At 38.1% G+C, this 14,830-nt stretch overlaps 1 protein-coding gene across 1 annotated transcript; it reads left to right on the plus strand.

The window, feature by feature from the left end:
- The first annotated feature begins 1,781 nt into the window (after nucleotides 1–1,781).
- Nucleotides 1,782–14,829, plus strand: hacd1 (3-hydroxyacyl-CoA dehydratase 1). The gene is made up of 7 exons (XM_083542053.1): nucleotides 1,782–1,962; nucleotides 4,561–4,678; nucleotides 5,125–5,143; nucleotides 5,230–5,318; nucleotides 5,456–5,577; nucleotides 7,867–8,045; nucleotides 12,053–14,829. The coding sequence occupies exons 1-7, from the start codon at nucleotides 1,844–1,846 to the stop codon at nucleotides 12,133–12,135; spliced, it is 729 nt and encodes a 242-aa protein (XP_083398179.1). The 5' UTR covers nucleotides 1,782–1,843; the 3' UTR covers nucleotides 12,136–14,829.
- Nucleotide 14,830: the final 1 nt, after the last annotated feature.

Here is a 14,830-nt window from a genome sequence, read left to right on the forward strand (position 1 = left end):
TGTCTACTATCATCTTATACTCAAACTCTATTTTTTCTTATTGATGATAATAAATTATATATTTTTTTATGGGTTTAATGTTTTTTTTTTCCCCACTTATTGTATAGCGCCATCATGTGGTCATTGATGGCCTGATATGGAACTACTAGGACAATTTGCTTTTGAAGAAGCTCCTTATCGTCAGATTTGAGAGTTTTGTCATGATCCATACATTTAGTGTGTATGGGGGTTGTAATGGTTTGTATTTTTTTCAGTGGGTTTACAGATTAAGATTAGGAGTATGTTTACAGAGTAAATTCAGGATTCCTCCGTATTGTATGTGCAATAAATCATCTCAATATGACAATCATGAATAATCATGTAGCCTATGTGTACAGTATGGGTATGTGTAGCAGGATCAAGATTATGTGGGCTGTTCTATATTTGGCGGTGTCTTTGCTTAACTCTGGTTTCTACTGGGTGTCTGGTGGGGGCTAATTTTAGAATCTACTGGGAAGCTTTTTCTCAGACGCTGCCTGTGGCCTACAAATGCTTATCATCTTACACAGCCGATCCCAGTTGACAGCTAGTTCATTGAAAATGCTTCTTGTAAATGAATTTCTCTATGAACAGAGTTATGTATAAAAAAGAAGAAGAATCGATACCTGACCCACACACGGTTCATGCAACCTACTTATTTTTTGCTGTATAATGCAGAACGGCAAACAACATACTACTCAATAAATAATGAATAATAATGGAATAGAGGAATAAAATTGCACTATGAAATGACTTCTTAATTATATCTTTTCCCAATTGCACAGGCCATTTCTTAGATCACAGTAATGCCTTTTTATGAGATCATGAGCAGAGGGGTTCAGAAATGTTTGTTGTTCTCAGCTGTGCTGTAGTCTGACAGTTGAGGTAAAAAATATGTGCAATTGGCATGACCTACTGACCCCACTGTACATGCTGGGAAAATATTTTCCTAGGCCTTTAGTTTACTGTATAGTGAACCTTGTTTATGAGTATTTAGATGTATATAGTTTATAGTTACATAGAGTTTCTTTGTATTTAGGAGACCGGTTGTTCTGGCTAATGTGCTTCTCTCCATGCTTTTGAACTGCTAATAGCAGTTCTGAAGTAAGTAGACATGTGATTATTAGTAATATGACAAACATTGCTCATTTGCACAATATTCTGTTTACATTTTTCTGCTACTGTTCACATTATTTTGTTACGACAGGTTTACTGGCGGTGCTATTTTGTGTATTGTGTATTGTCCTGCACTGTCCTGTGTGTCTTTTGCACTGTTTACACCATGTTGTACACATGCACTTTATGTGGCAAGGATTTTTCTTACTAGTCCTTAGCCCTGTGTTTTCTGTTTCTGTGATTGTTGTTTTATGTTGTTTTATGTAGCATCAGGGTTCTGGAGGAACTGCATCAGCTTTATATGGTTGAAATGACAATAAAAGCGTCTTGACTTGACACGAACATATTGTTTGGTAAAAGTGGGGGAAAAAGTGAAAGGCCTCCAGTTTACTGTAAAGTGGCCTTGTTTTTGGGGAGATAGATAGATAGATAGATAGATAGATAGATAGATAGATAGATAGATAGATAGATAGATAGATAGATAGATAGATAGATAGATAGATCGATAGATCGATAGATAGTTAGTTTGACCTTTACATATTGTAAAATAATTTCGTGTGAATCTGCTTGATTAAAAACTTCCCATTGTCCTGTGTCTGATCTGCTTTGATTGGGGTGTCCCGCCCCGCCCCTATTCCCGTTGACTGACAGCCGCGCTCGCGCACTGCTCCCAGTCGGTGACTCGTGGTCGGTCTCGCGCGCCGGTGCCATGGCGTCCGGAGAGGAGGACGGAGCGCTCGAGGAAAAGGAAACGAACAACAAGAAGCGGACGAAGGGAATTATCGCCACAGCATGGCTCATGTTCTACAATATCGCCATGACGGCCGGGTATGTGAGAATTCAACTCGTCACAACTTATTTTTTTTATTTTAAGTTCGCTCGGCTTTACGGTGCTCGCGTTGCTGTTTATAGTTTCAGAACTCCGTATAACCGTTTATGGTCAACCGCAGAGCAAAGGGACGGAAGAGAGAGAGAGACACCGGCTCGCGCCGGAGTGCTGGTTTTCATACAGGCGTTTGAGTTTGTCGGCTCCGCGGCAGTGTGAGGGGGAATAAACCGGGCTTTTGGTTCGGGCCCGTGTCTGCGCGCCTCTCGGTTGCCAAATACGGTGTCCGGTGCTGCGCGAGCGTCGTGCACGGTCGGCGCATCTCGCGCGCGATAAGTTTAGCCGCAGCGCTGACACCGGAGATTCCCTCTGACCGCGCAGCGAAGTTTCAGCCCACGCGCGCGCGTGTGTTTTTATCACCTATATGACTGAATGCTCACTGTGGAGTGTCTGAAGCTGTAGACCAAAACAACGCCGAGTCTCTCTCTCTCTCTCTCTCTCTCTCTCTCTCTCTCTCGGTCTTGTTACATTTTTACTATCAGCTACATACAATAACTATTTCTATATGTCTTTCATATGAAGTCCAAAATTGCTTTTTTTGTATAACATATAAGAATGAGATCTGACCCACACACAGTTCATGCAACATTCAAATTGTAGCTATTTGGTGCAGAACTCATACAACACACTATGAATTCACTTCTTTATTATATCCTGTTTGCCAGGCCGTTTATTACAACCCCTATTGCAAAAAAGTTGGGACACTGTATGAAGTGTAAATAAAAACAGAATGCAATCATTTGCTCATAAATACATATTCTATTAACAAAAAAAAAAAAAGTTTAAACTGAGAATATACAGTATACCATTTTAAGGAACATTGCGTTTTGTTCACGTGTACCTTCTTCTTCGCATGACCCTGTTCACAATTTGTAAACACAGTCTTTCACGGATTGGTGAAGCTCTGCCCATCTTTACTTCTTAGGGACTCTGCCTCTTCAAAGATACACTATTTATACCCAATCATCTCACTGACCTCTTATCAGTTAACCTAATTTAGTTGCAACACTTTTCTCCAACTGTTAAATTTTTGTTAAACACACTTTTTTCGAGACTTTTGTTGTCCTGACCTAATTTTTTTTTTTTTTTAGACGTGTTGCAGCCATCGAATGAAAAATGACCTTATTTCTTTCCATAATGGTACATTTGCTCAGTTTCAACTTTTGATCTGTTTTCTATGTTCTATTGTGAATTAAATATGGGTTTATGAAATTAGCAAATCATTGCATTCTGGTTTTTTACATTTGACACATTGCTCCACCTTTTTTTTGGAATTGGGGTTGTAGATCTACACCAGACAACTGCAATCACATGGATGACAGTAATTACTTTTTATGAGATAATTCAGTCAGTCTAAAAAAAACAAGAGTTTTTTGTTCCCAGCTGTGCTGTAGTCTGACAGTTAAGGCCAAAAATATGTGTGAAATACTAAATATCACTGGCTATATATAATGACTATTTGTAGTGTCTTTCATCTAAAATTTAAATTGCTGCAATTTTAATTATAACATATTAGAAGGTGAAATATTGCATAAATAAATAAAAATCATAAAAAAAAATATATATATATATATATATATATATATATATATATATATATATATATATATATAAATATATAATATATACAAAGTAATAAAAATATAAAATCAATAAAAAAAAAGTTAAATGCACTGTACGGTGTTAATGTTTTTATTATAAAATGATCAAAGACTTTGTCATATTCTTTGGCCTGAATCTTCTCCTCGCCCCTTTTTCTCCAAACTGACTGTTGCCACAAAGATGTAAATGCACAAGTTTTTTTTTACAGCATAGCAGTTTCCCTTCTTTGGAACCAAGTGCTTAAACATACTCTGCCATATTCTGGTGCAAACCAAAGCGGTCGAGTGTAGAACTTGAGGGTCCAGAGCCTGGATGTCAACCCCATTGAACACCTTTGGAATGAACTGTATCACTGACTGCAGCCCTCCTGAGCTGACACCAGTTTCTGATCTCACTAATGCTCATGTGGCTGAAATGGGCACAAATCTTCACAGCCATGCGCCAACATCTAGTGAAAGGTCTTCTCAAAAGAATGAAGGTTATTATATTAGCAAATGGGGTTTAAATCTGAGAATGGAATGTCCAAAAAGCATGTGTGTGATAGTTGTGTTCATAAACTTTTGCCCCTATAGTTTATGTAACAAGACAAAAGATGCATTCTCACAATTCCTTATTTTACATTTTAATTTAAAAAGAAAGGAACAAAAGTAGGAAAGTTCCTTGTTTTATTTGATACTTAAGAAAAACAGCTTTGGCTACTTCAGTGACCTACAGGATTAATATCTGGCCAAATGCATTCCAGTGAGCAATTATGGGTGTAATTGGACCTGAACCTGAATCCCAGTGATTGTGAAATATCTTTTATAGGGTTCACATTGTGTTTTTAAAAGAATTCTGCAAAAACTCATAATATAGGGAAATGATGGCGTTCAGTATGTTTGGGAGAGAGTGTGTATTGTGTTGTTAAGCGGGTTAAATGGAATATATATGTGATGCAGGTGGCTGGTGCTGGCTTTAGCAATGACTCGCTTCTATCTCCAGAAAGGCACACACAAGGGCTTGTACAGAAGTATAGCACGGACACTTAAGTTTTTCCAGACCTTTGCTCTTCTGGAGGTAAGTGTATTGTTTTCTTTCTTTCTTTCTTTCTTTCTTTCTTTCTTTCTTTCTTTCTTTCTTTCTTTCTTTCTTTCGTTCTTTCGTTCTTTCTTTCTTTCTTTCTTTCTTTCTCTTTCTTTCTTCACACACACTTGCACTCGCATTCTGACCGTCTTAGTCCTATCTTTTGTTTGTTTTTCTTTTCTCTCTCTCTCTCTCTCTCTCTCTCTCTCTCTCTCTCTCTCTCTCTCTCTCTCTCTCTCTCTCTCTCTCTCTTTCTCTCTCTCAAACTGCTAGTTGATCATTCCAACCTTCTTACGCCACTTTTTATGTTTTTATGGACAGAAATCTCTCCTAGAATTTTTCTCTTCTATTTCACCTTGCCATGTGTGTTTTTCTCTGCTTAAACTTTTAATTTTACCCCATTGTTTCCTTTTCTGTCTTGTTTTCATCCTATATGTCAGGTTGGGCACTGTGCAATTGGTATGTACTTTCCAAAACCACAAGCTTTCAAATAAGTTGTAGGGTTGTTCAAGGAGTAGATGAGGATAAGTGTTTGTGGTTCGCAGGAATTGTACGGACATCTGTGATTGTGACTGGGGTCCAAGTATGCTCTCGAATATTCATGGTTTGGTTTATCACACATAGTATCAGACAGGTGAGTGCAAGCATGGAAATGTACAAGTACAATGTACAACCATGTATGAACATTAAATTAATATATTTAAATATTGTATATGTGTTGTGTTATTCAGAGAGGGAATCATTACCTACTGTATTACTGTGCTTCTTTAGGTCCAGAATCAAGAGAGTGTGATCTTGTTTTTGGTGGTGTGGACAGTCACTGAGATCACGCGTTACTCCTTCTACACGTTCAGTTTGCTTAAACATCTGCCTTACTTCATCAAATGGGCCAGGTACAAAATCTATGCATGCAAATGTTTGACATAGTATGACATACAAAGCTAGTTATGCTTCATTTGGTATGCTTATATGCTTTTTTTTTTATAATGCAGTGTATACTAGATGCACAGATGGCATCTTTATTCCCATATCCCTGTCCATATTAAAAAAAGAGGCAACAAATCCCATCCCCCCCCCCAAAAAACAAAAAAAACAAAAACAAAGCCAATTTAGAAATACTAAACTAAATAAAAAGAAATACTAACTTTTACCCTGTAGAGGTCAGCTAAGAAGTGAGTCATTACATCATGCAGCTGGGTTGAAAAACATTAACTATTAAAACTAATGAAAGTTAAAAATTGAACCCAGCCTTAAACATCTATGAAATCATTCTGCAAAATTTTTGTCCATCCTCAAATACATTGGGGCAAAAAAGTATTTAGTCAGCCACCAATTGTGCTAGTACTCCCACTTAAAAAGATGAGAGAGGCCTGTAATTTTTATCATAGGTACACTTGGAAGGACAAAATGAGAAAAAAAAATCCCGAAAATCACTGTCTGATTTTTAAAGAATTTATTTGCAAATTGTGGTGGAAAATAAGTATTTGGTCAATAACAAAAGTTAATCTCAATACTTTGTTATATATCCTTTGTTGGCAATGACAGATATCAAACGTTTTCTGTAAGTCTCCACAAGGTTTTTACACACTCTTGCTGGTAGTTTGGCCCATTCCTCCATGCAGATCTCCTCTAGAGCAGTGATGTTTTGGGGCAGTCACTGGGCAACACGGATTCTCAACTCCCTCCAAAGATTTTCTATGGGGTTGAGATCTGGAGACTGGCTAGGCCACTCCAGGACCTTGAAATGCTTCTTATGAAGCAACTCCTTTGTTGCCCGGGCGGTGTGTTTGGGATCATTGTCATGCTGAAAGACCCAGCCACGTTTCATCTTCAATTCCCTTGCTGATGGAAGGAGGTTTTCACTCAAAATCTCACGATAGACGGATCAGTCGTCCTTGTCCCTTTGCAGTAAAACAGCCCTTAAGCATGATGTTTCCACCCCCATGCTTCACAGTAGGTATAGTGTTCTTTGGATGCAACTCAGCATTCTTTCTCCTCCAAACACAACAAGTTGAGTTTTTACCAAGAAGTTCTATTTTGGTTTCATCTGACCATATGACATTCTCCCAATCCTCTTCTGGATTATCCAAATGCTCTCTAGCAAACTTCAGACGGGCCTGGACATGTACTGGCCTAAGCAGGGGGACACGTCTGGCACTGCAGGATTTGAGTCCCTGGAGGCGTAGTGTGTTACTGATGGTAGCCTTTGTTACTTTGGTCCCAGCTCTCTGCAGGTCATTCACTAGGTCCCCCTGTGTGGTTCTGGGATTTTTGCTCACTGTTCTTGTGATCATTTTGACCCCACGGGGTGAGATCTTGTGTGGAGCCCCAGACCGAGGGAGATAATCAGTGGTCTTGTATGTCTTCCATTTTCTAATAATTGCTCCCACAGTTGATTTCTTCACACCAAGTTGCTTACCTATTGCAGATTCACTCTTCCCAGCCTGGTGCAGGTCTACAGTTTTGTTTCTGGTGTCCTTGACAGCTCTTTGGTCTTGGCCATAGTGGAGTTTGGAGTCTGGTTGTGGACAGGTGTCTTTTATATTCATAACAAGTTCAAACAGGTGCCATTAATACAGGTAACAAGTGGAGGAAAGAGGAGCCTCTTAAAGAAGTTACAGGTCTGTGAGGGCCAGAAATCTTGCTTTTTTTGTAGGTGACCAAATACTTATTTTTCACCACAATTTGCAAATAAATCTTAAAAAAAATCAGACAGTGATTTTTCGGGATTTTTTTTCCAATTTTGTCTCGCATAGCTGAAGTGTACCTATGATGAAAATTAGAGGCCTCTCTCATCTTCTTAAGTGGGAGAACTTGCACAATTGTTGGCTGACTAAATACTTTTTTGCCCTACATTGTGTGAATAAACAGTTTGAAAAGTATATCATACTTTTTATCACTTACCTAATCACTTAAGCTTATCGTCTACCCAAAATTATAAAACTATTTATATATTTTATAACAAATGCATATGTACAATATCCACTAGCTTGTCTATTGCCTGTCCAATGTAAATTGTTAAAAGCGTTATGCAATTGAACCCCATAGATTACAGGGTAAACTACATCAAACACCCTGAGCAAAACAATTTGTGTTTCATATTTAAAATATAGTCTGTAAAGGCAGTTCAACTGTTGATTTATAATTTGACATAAATCTCTAATATTGTCTTTGGCTTCCAGATATAACTTGTTCATTGTCATGTATCCTCTGGGCGTGGTTGGTGAACTGATGACCATATATGCTGCTCTGCCATATGTTCGGAAAGCGGGCATGTACTCTCTAAGGCTCCCAAACAAATACAACGTCTCCTTCGACTATTACTACTTCCTCATCATTGTAATGCTCTCCTACATCCCACGTAAGAATCAATCAGCCCTGCTTATTTACTATGCCTGCACTATATCAGTCTTTTTTTTTTTTATATATATGCACTTCAGTTTCAAAGGTAAAGTTGTATTCAATATGGTTTTATTAAGGGCCATCACAACACTATATACAAAAGTTTTTGGAAAGTTGAGTTTTCCAGCTATACAGTGGTGAGAAAAAGTGATTCCTGATTTCTTATATTTATGCATGTTTGTCACACTTTAATGTTTCAGATCATCAAACTAATTTAAATATTAGTAAAAGATAACACAAGTAAACACAACATGCAGTTTTTAAATGAAGGTTTTTATTATTGATGTAGAACACAATCCAAAACTACATGGCCCTGTGTGAAAAAGTGTTTGCTCCCTAAACCTAATAACTGGTTGGGCCGCCCTTAGCAGCAACAACTGCAATCAAGCTCTTGCAATGAGTCTGTTACAGCGCTGTGGAGGAATTTGGAAGAATTTCAGAATTGTTGTAATTCAGCCAGGGTTTTCGAACATGAACCGCCTTTTTAAGGTCATGCCACAGCATCTCAATAGGATTCAGGTAAGGACTTTGACTAGGCCACTCCAAAGTCTTCATTTTGTTTTTCTTCAGCCATTCAGAGGTGGACTTGCTGGTGTGTTTTGGATCAGAACCCAAGTTCGCTTTAGCTTGTGGTCATGAACAAATAGCCAGACATTCTCCTTCAGGACACACTCTCCAAAAAGTTCTGTCTTGTCAGTCCACAGAGAATTTTCCCAAAAGTCTTGGGGATCAAGATGTTTTCTGGTGAGAAACTGAGTCGAGCCTTTATGTTCTTTTTGCTCAGCAGCGGTTTTCGTCTTGGAGCTCTGCCATGCAGACGTTTTTTTGCCCGGTCTCTTACTTATGGTGGAGTCATGACCTTAACTGAGGCAAGTGAGGCCTGCAGTTCTTTGGATATTGTTGTGGGGTCTTTTGTGACCTCTTGGATGAGTTGTTGCTGTGCTCTTGGGGTAATTAGAGATTTAAAGCACTTTTGTACGTCGCTTTGTTATTTGTGAATAATGGCTCTCACTGTGGTTTGCTGGAGTCCCAAAGCTTTAGAAATGGCTTTATAATCTTTTCCAGACTGATGGATCTCAATTACTCATTTGTTTCTAAATTTCTTTGGATCTCGGCATGACGTCTAGCTTTTGAGGATCTTTTGGTCTACTTCACTTTGTCAGGCAGGTCCTATTTAAGAGTCCTATTTCTTGATTGTGAACAGGTGTGGCAGTAATCAGGCCTGGGTGTGGCTAGAGAAATTGAACTCAGGTGTGATAAACCACAGTTGTAACAGGGGGGCAAACACTTTTTTACACAAGGCCATGTAGTTTTGGATTTTATCTTCCCTCAATAATAAAAACCTTCATTCAAAAACTGCATGTTGTGTTCACTTGTGTTATGTTTTACTAATATTTAAATTAGTTTGATGATCTGAAACAATAAAGTGTGACAGACATGCAAAAAAATAAGAAATCTTCACACCACAGTAGGTGGTTATTCCCTATACCCCAAGAGGTGCATTATTATATACTAGGAGACCCAAACCTGTTCCAGCATGCCAGTGCCCCTGTTCTAAAAAGCAAGCTCGCTGAAGATATGGTTTGGAGTGGAAGATCTCTAGCTATAGAGCTCTGACCTTAACCCTACTGAACAACTTTGGGATGAATTGGAACTCTGACTGCACCCCAGGCCTCCTCACTCTACATCAGTACTTTACTAATGCCCTCATAGCTGAATGAGCATAAAACTCCATAAGCACACTCCAGAATCTAGTGGAACCTTTTCCCAGAAGAGTGGCAGTTATTATACAGAGCATCTGGAAAGTATTTACAGCACTTTACTTTTTCCACATTTTGTTATGTTACAGCCTTTTTTTCAAAATGGATTGAATTCATTATTTCCCTAAAGATTCTATAGTCAATACACCATAATGACAACATGAAAAAGGTTTGTTTGAAATCTTTGCAAATTTATAAAAAAAAGAAAAAAAAAAAAACTAATTTACATAAGCATTCACAACTTTTGCCATGACACTCGGATTTGAGCTTAGGTTCATCCTGTTTTCACTGCTTTGGAGGAGGTGGTAGCACAGTGGTTAAAGCACTGAATGTTGTAAGTTGCTCTGGTAAAGATTTACATTTACATACATTACATGTAAATGCTTATCCTTAAGATGTTTCTACAACTTGATTGGAGTCCACCTGTGGTAAATTCAGTTGACTGGACATGATTTGGAAAGGCACATACCATTCTATATAAGGTCCTACACTAGTTAACAGTGTAGGAGCACAAACCAAGCCATGAAGTCCAAGGAATCCAAGTGTACAGAAAACATATCTGTAGCTTTGAAGCTCCAAATGAGCACAGTGTCCTCAGCACAGAAGCAACTTAGTAAAAAGCACCTGAAGGACTCAGACCATGAGAAACAAAATTATTGAACTCTTTGGCCTAAATGTCAAGCCAAGAATGTCAGGCACTGCTCATCACCTGTCTAATACCTACAGTGAAGCATGCTGGTAGCAGCATCAGGCTGTGGGATGTTTTTCAGCAGCAGGAACCGGAGACTAGTCAGAATTGAGCGAAAGATGAATGCAGCAATGCACAGAGAGATCCTTGATAAAAACCTGCTCCAGAGCGCTCTGGACCTCACACTGGGGCGACGGTTAATTTTTTTTAAAAGGACAACGACCCTAAGCACACGGCCAAAATAACAAAGGAGTGGCTACGGGACGACTCTGTGAATTTCCTTGAGTGGCCCAGCCAGAGCACAGACTTTACCCCGATTAAACATCTCTGGAGAGACCTGAAAATGACTGCACTGACGCTCCTTATCCATCCTGATGGAGCCTGAGAGGTTCTTCAAGGAAGAATGGGAGAAACTGGCAAAAATAACTGTGCCAAGCTTGTAGCATCATACTCAAAAAGACTTAAAGCTGTAATTGGTGCCAAGGGTGTTTCAACAAAGTATTGAGCAAAAGCTGTGAATACTTGGGTACATGTGATTGATTTATTGATTTTCCTTTTTTTTTCATAAATTTGCAAAGTTTTCAAACAGACTTCTTTTATGTCAGTGACCACTGTTCCTGCCCCTCGTCCCTCCACGGATCTTTCCACTTTGTCCAGGCCTGCCTCTGGATAGTGTTCTCTTTGTTTGGAGGCCACCCTGTGCAGCTGGGGAAGGTGGTTCCATGAAATTCCCGAGTAAGAACGGGAGCTTTGAGGATGGATTTGGACTGTAGTTAATGTCAACAGTCTGCTACATTGACTCAGGACTACAGTTTGCTTCTGATCATCGTATATCTGCAATAAATGGACATTCGGTGCAACCCAGATGAGGATGGGTTCCCTCTTGAGTCTGGTGCCTTTCAAGGTTTCTTCCTTATGCCATCTCGGGGAGTTTTTCCTTGCCACAGTCGCCACCCGCTCGTTCATCCGATTGTGAAATGGGATGTTCAAAAAAATATGAATATAATGCTTGTGTGTCCACAAACCTTTGTCCATATAGTGTATCTTAAACTCTTTAAATTTTCTGCATGTTTCAGCCTGAAAAGGTTTTATGTTTGTTATGCGAATTTGTTACGATGCATATACTGTAACACTGCATATTTTTTCAAAGAGCAAAAGTCAAACCAGTGTGGTATAGAAACCAGGAAATCATCTGGATTTTGTTTTGCTCAGCTTCTAAAGTCCTACTCATGGAATTTAACCACACTGTTAAATGGAGCATTGTTGTGTGTATAGTTTTTGGTTTTCTATTTTGGAGCCAGACAGATGGGTTTTTTTCTAGACCACTTAGGTTAAACAATAACTTACATAAAGGGACACCCTGCAGGATATCGATTTTATGCCTAGTTGTAGCCCTGTCTCTCCTCTTTTAGATTCAGGTTTGAGTTTTTACTCATACTATATTTTACATGCAGTGATTTTGTTCGTTCGTGGAAGTTCAAGTTATATCCTAATGTAAATTCACTCTTTTTATTTTAGTGTTTCCTCAGTTGTATTTTCACATGCTACGTCAGAGGAGAAAGGTGCTTCATGGGGAGGTTATAGTGGAGAAAGATGAGTAAAAGTAAAATCCCAGGCCGTGCCATCCACCCCAACAATCAATTGATGCTCAGACCTGGACACAACAGAGAAGAAAAGATAATATCCGACGTGATGATCAGCAATAAAACCTACAATTTGCAATACACTGGAAATGCTTCAGTAGCCAAATCTCTGCTACGACCACTCCTGGTGTCTATCACTTGAATGGAAATACTCTTGGAATTTCTGAACATCCAAAGTATGGTCAATTACATGCTTTAGTTATATTTTATGTGGTTCATCCAAAAGGAACTGGTAATTGACTAAACCTCTAATTTGGATTACACCCCCCCCCACACACACACACACACACTGAAATCCTCTTCTGTAGTTTCTAGTGTTCTGCTCATCTGTAGTGGATTGATTCACATTTTGGATTAAATCTCTAGTATGGATACGGTGTCAGCTTTCACTGGACTCAACCTTCTCTGTATTCGGAATGTAACCAAGAGTGAAGAACGAGGGTAAAAAAATTATCTGCTGATTTCTGTGAATGCCATTGGAAGGTTTTGAACTGGTGCGTTTACTCAAGAAACACCAGTGAGATTAGTGCATTTGAGGAAGGGATTTTTTAATGATAAAATAATAATAGGAGAATGCAGAAAAAAAAAAGAGTCCCAGACATTTATCATTTTAGTTGTGAGAAACAGTGTACATGGGAAAAAAAAACAAACAGCTTTTGCGTCTGCATTCTAAAAGATTTAAACCTGGTATGTTATGTTAGCAATAAAACATAAAAGTATTGTTATAGTAAAATAATTAATGGCGAGCTGACGTATCACCGTTACCGACCCAGAACCTGGTTATTTTTTTCTTTAAATAATTAAAACACATTAGGAATATTTAACATTAAGTCCACAAAGCAAGTTTTCTTTCCGTTTATAGTTTAATGTTCAACAGTCAATCAACAGCCAACACCTTCACCAGGCTTTCGGTTTTCTTATACTGTAACTAAATGACAAAGAAATTTAATGAGAACCAAAAAGTTTACTGTTGCAAAATGCTAAGATTTCTTTCAGAAATGTTAACTCTTCATACATAAAGGTTTGCCATATTAATGACTATTCTTTGTCAAATAACACGTATTTTTAAACCGTTCTCCATGAATCAGTCTTATATTATGTGGAGCATCCGTCATAAAGTCCCTGTTACATAAAAGTTACTATAGCGTAAAAGATATTACAGTGAACACATGAATATAACCGTCTGCTTTGCTTTGAGTTGTGCTGTTAGAGAACGTAAATCATTGATCAAAATGCTTTCTGACCAATCAGAGTACCAGATTGACTAGGCTATGGTATAAATTTTAGTATAGTTTATCATCAAACTGTTCAGCCAGCAAAAGTTCGTCCCGTTTCTGATTTAGTTTCAAATGTTTATACACGAGCGTGGTGTCAGGATGAAGGGGGAAAATGTCGCAATTTTATTTTTAAAACTTCGACCGGACTATGACTCTGTATTTCTTCAATGTTTACATCACTATATGGTGTTTCAAAATCGGTGAGGATCGTTCAGGGATAAATAAAAACGAAACAGTGAACCGACAGGTCAGCATGCTCTCACTTCGACACAGTTATATACTCACAATTTCAGATTCTCAAGAAAGCCATAAATCTGTTCTGAACCCTGACTAGCTCCGTCAGTCTTCATAGCATGGTGTATTTCGGTTCATTCCATGTCATGTTTCCTTGTGTTGACATCCATCACAGATCTTGTAACCACTAAATCAGAAGTGACGGAGTTATGCTTTTTTGTGGTTATGAATGGAATAAAAATTGAAAACAGCGAGTGGCAACCATTTAGTTTTCTTAACATTTCAAGGTATAAATGATTTTTTTTTTTCTGATGGTATTTTCATTATGAAAACTCAGACAAAGACTAAATCGGACTATCGCAGAATCTCAATAAAATGTAACACGATTACACGGTGCTCTATTCTTTTTTTACAGATAGTTGCATTAGACTTGGGGGACAAATTTGGGATGCCATTGTGTACCAGTGTTATTTCTCTGAGTTCATCTAAATACCCCACAACTAACAATAACACCAAAAACCAAGGTTACCAGAGTATTGTCACAATGCTGCATCGTTGTATGGTTTGATAAATGAGACCACTGAAGTTCATGCCTACCACAGTACACGGTCTTATATATATTGAATAAAATAATTGTGAGTAAATTATTCGGGGTTTTTTTTTTTTCCGGATCCATGCAAAACATCCTGTATACTGTAACAGCCAATTTCACTCTGATTCTGACTGAAATGGCTCCAAGAACTGTGATGGCTAGGTTTGCAGTCGAAACCTCCTACAGAAAACCTCCTTCATAGTGTGAAGAAAATGACATAGAACAGTCTTTTCATTTAGTTTTTGTCTTTTTTTTTTTTTTTTTTTTTTTTTTTTTTTTAGAAACAAATTTGTTGAGTAGTGTCTCCCTCTAAGGTGCTACTGTTACATAATTTTATTCTTCTGTGCAGCTGAGGAGGTAGGAGACAAAGACAAAGAATTTGAAAAGAAGCGTAATGACAGTTTAAAAATGTGAATACTTACGAAAAATGGATATGTTCGTTAAAATAATAAGTGCACTGCAAGTTTTTAAGTGTAATGAATAACCATCATGATAATTAAGTGAAATAAGCAACGAGGAAGAAACAATAAAAATGACTATGACAATGCAC

Source organism: Silurus aristotelis, assembly GCF_946808225.1.
Source record: "Silurus aristotelis genome assembly, chromosome: 5".
Classification (NCBI taxonomy): Eukaryota; Metazoa; Chordata; class Actinopteri; order Siluriformes; family Siluridae; genus Silurus; species Silurus aristotelis.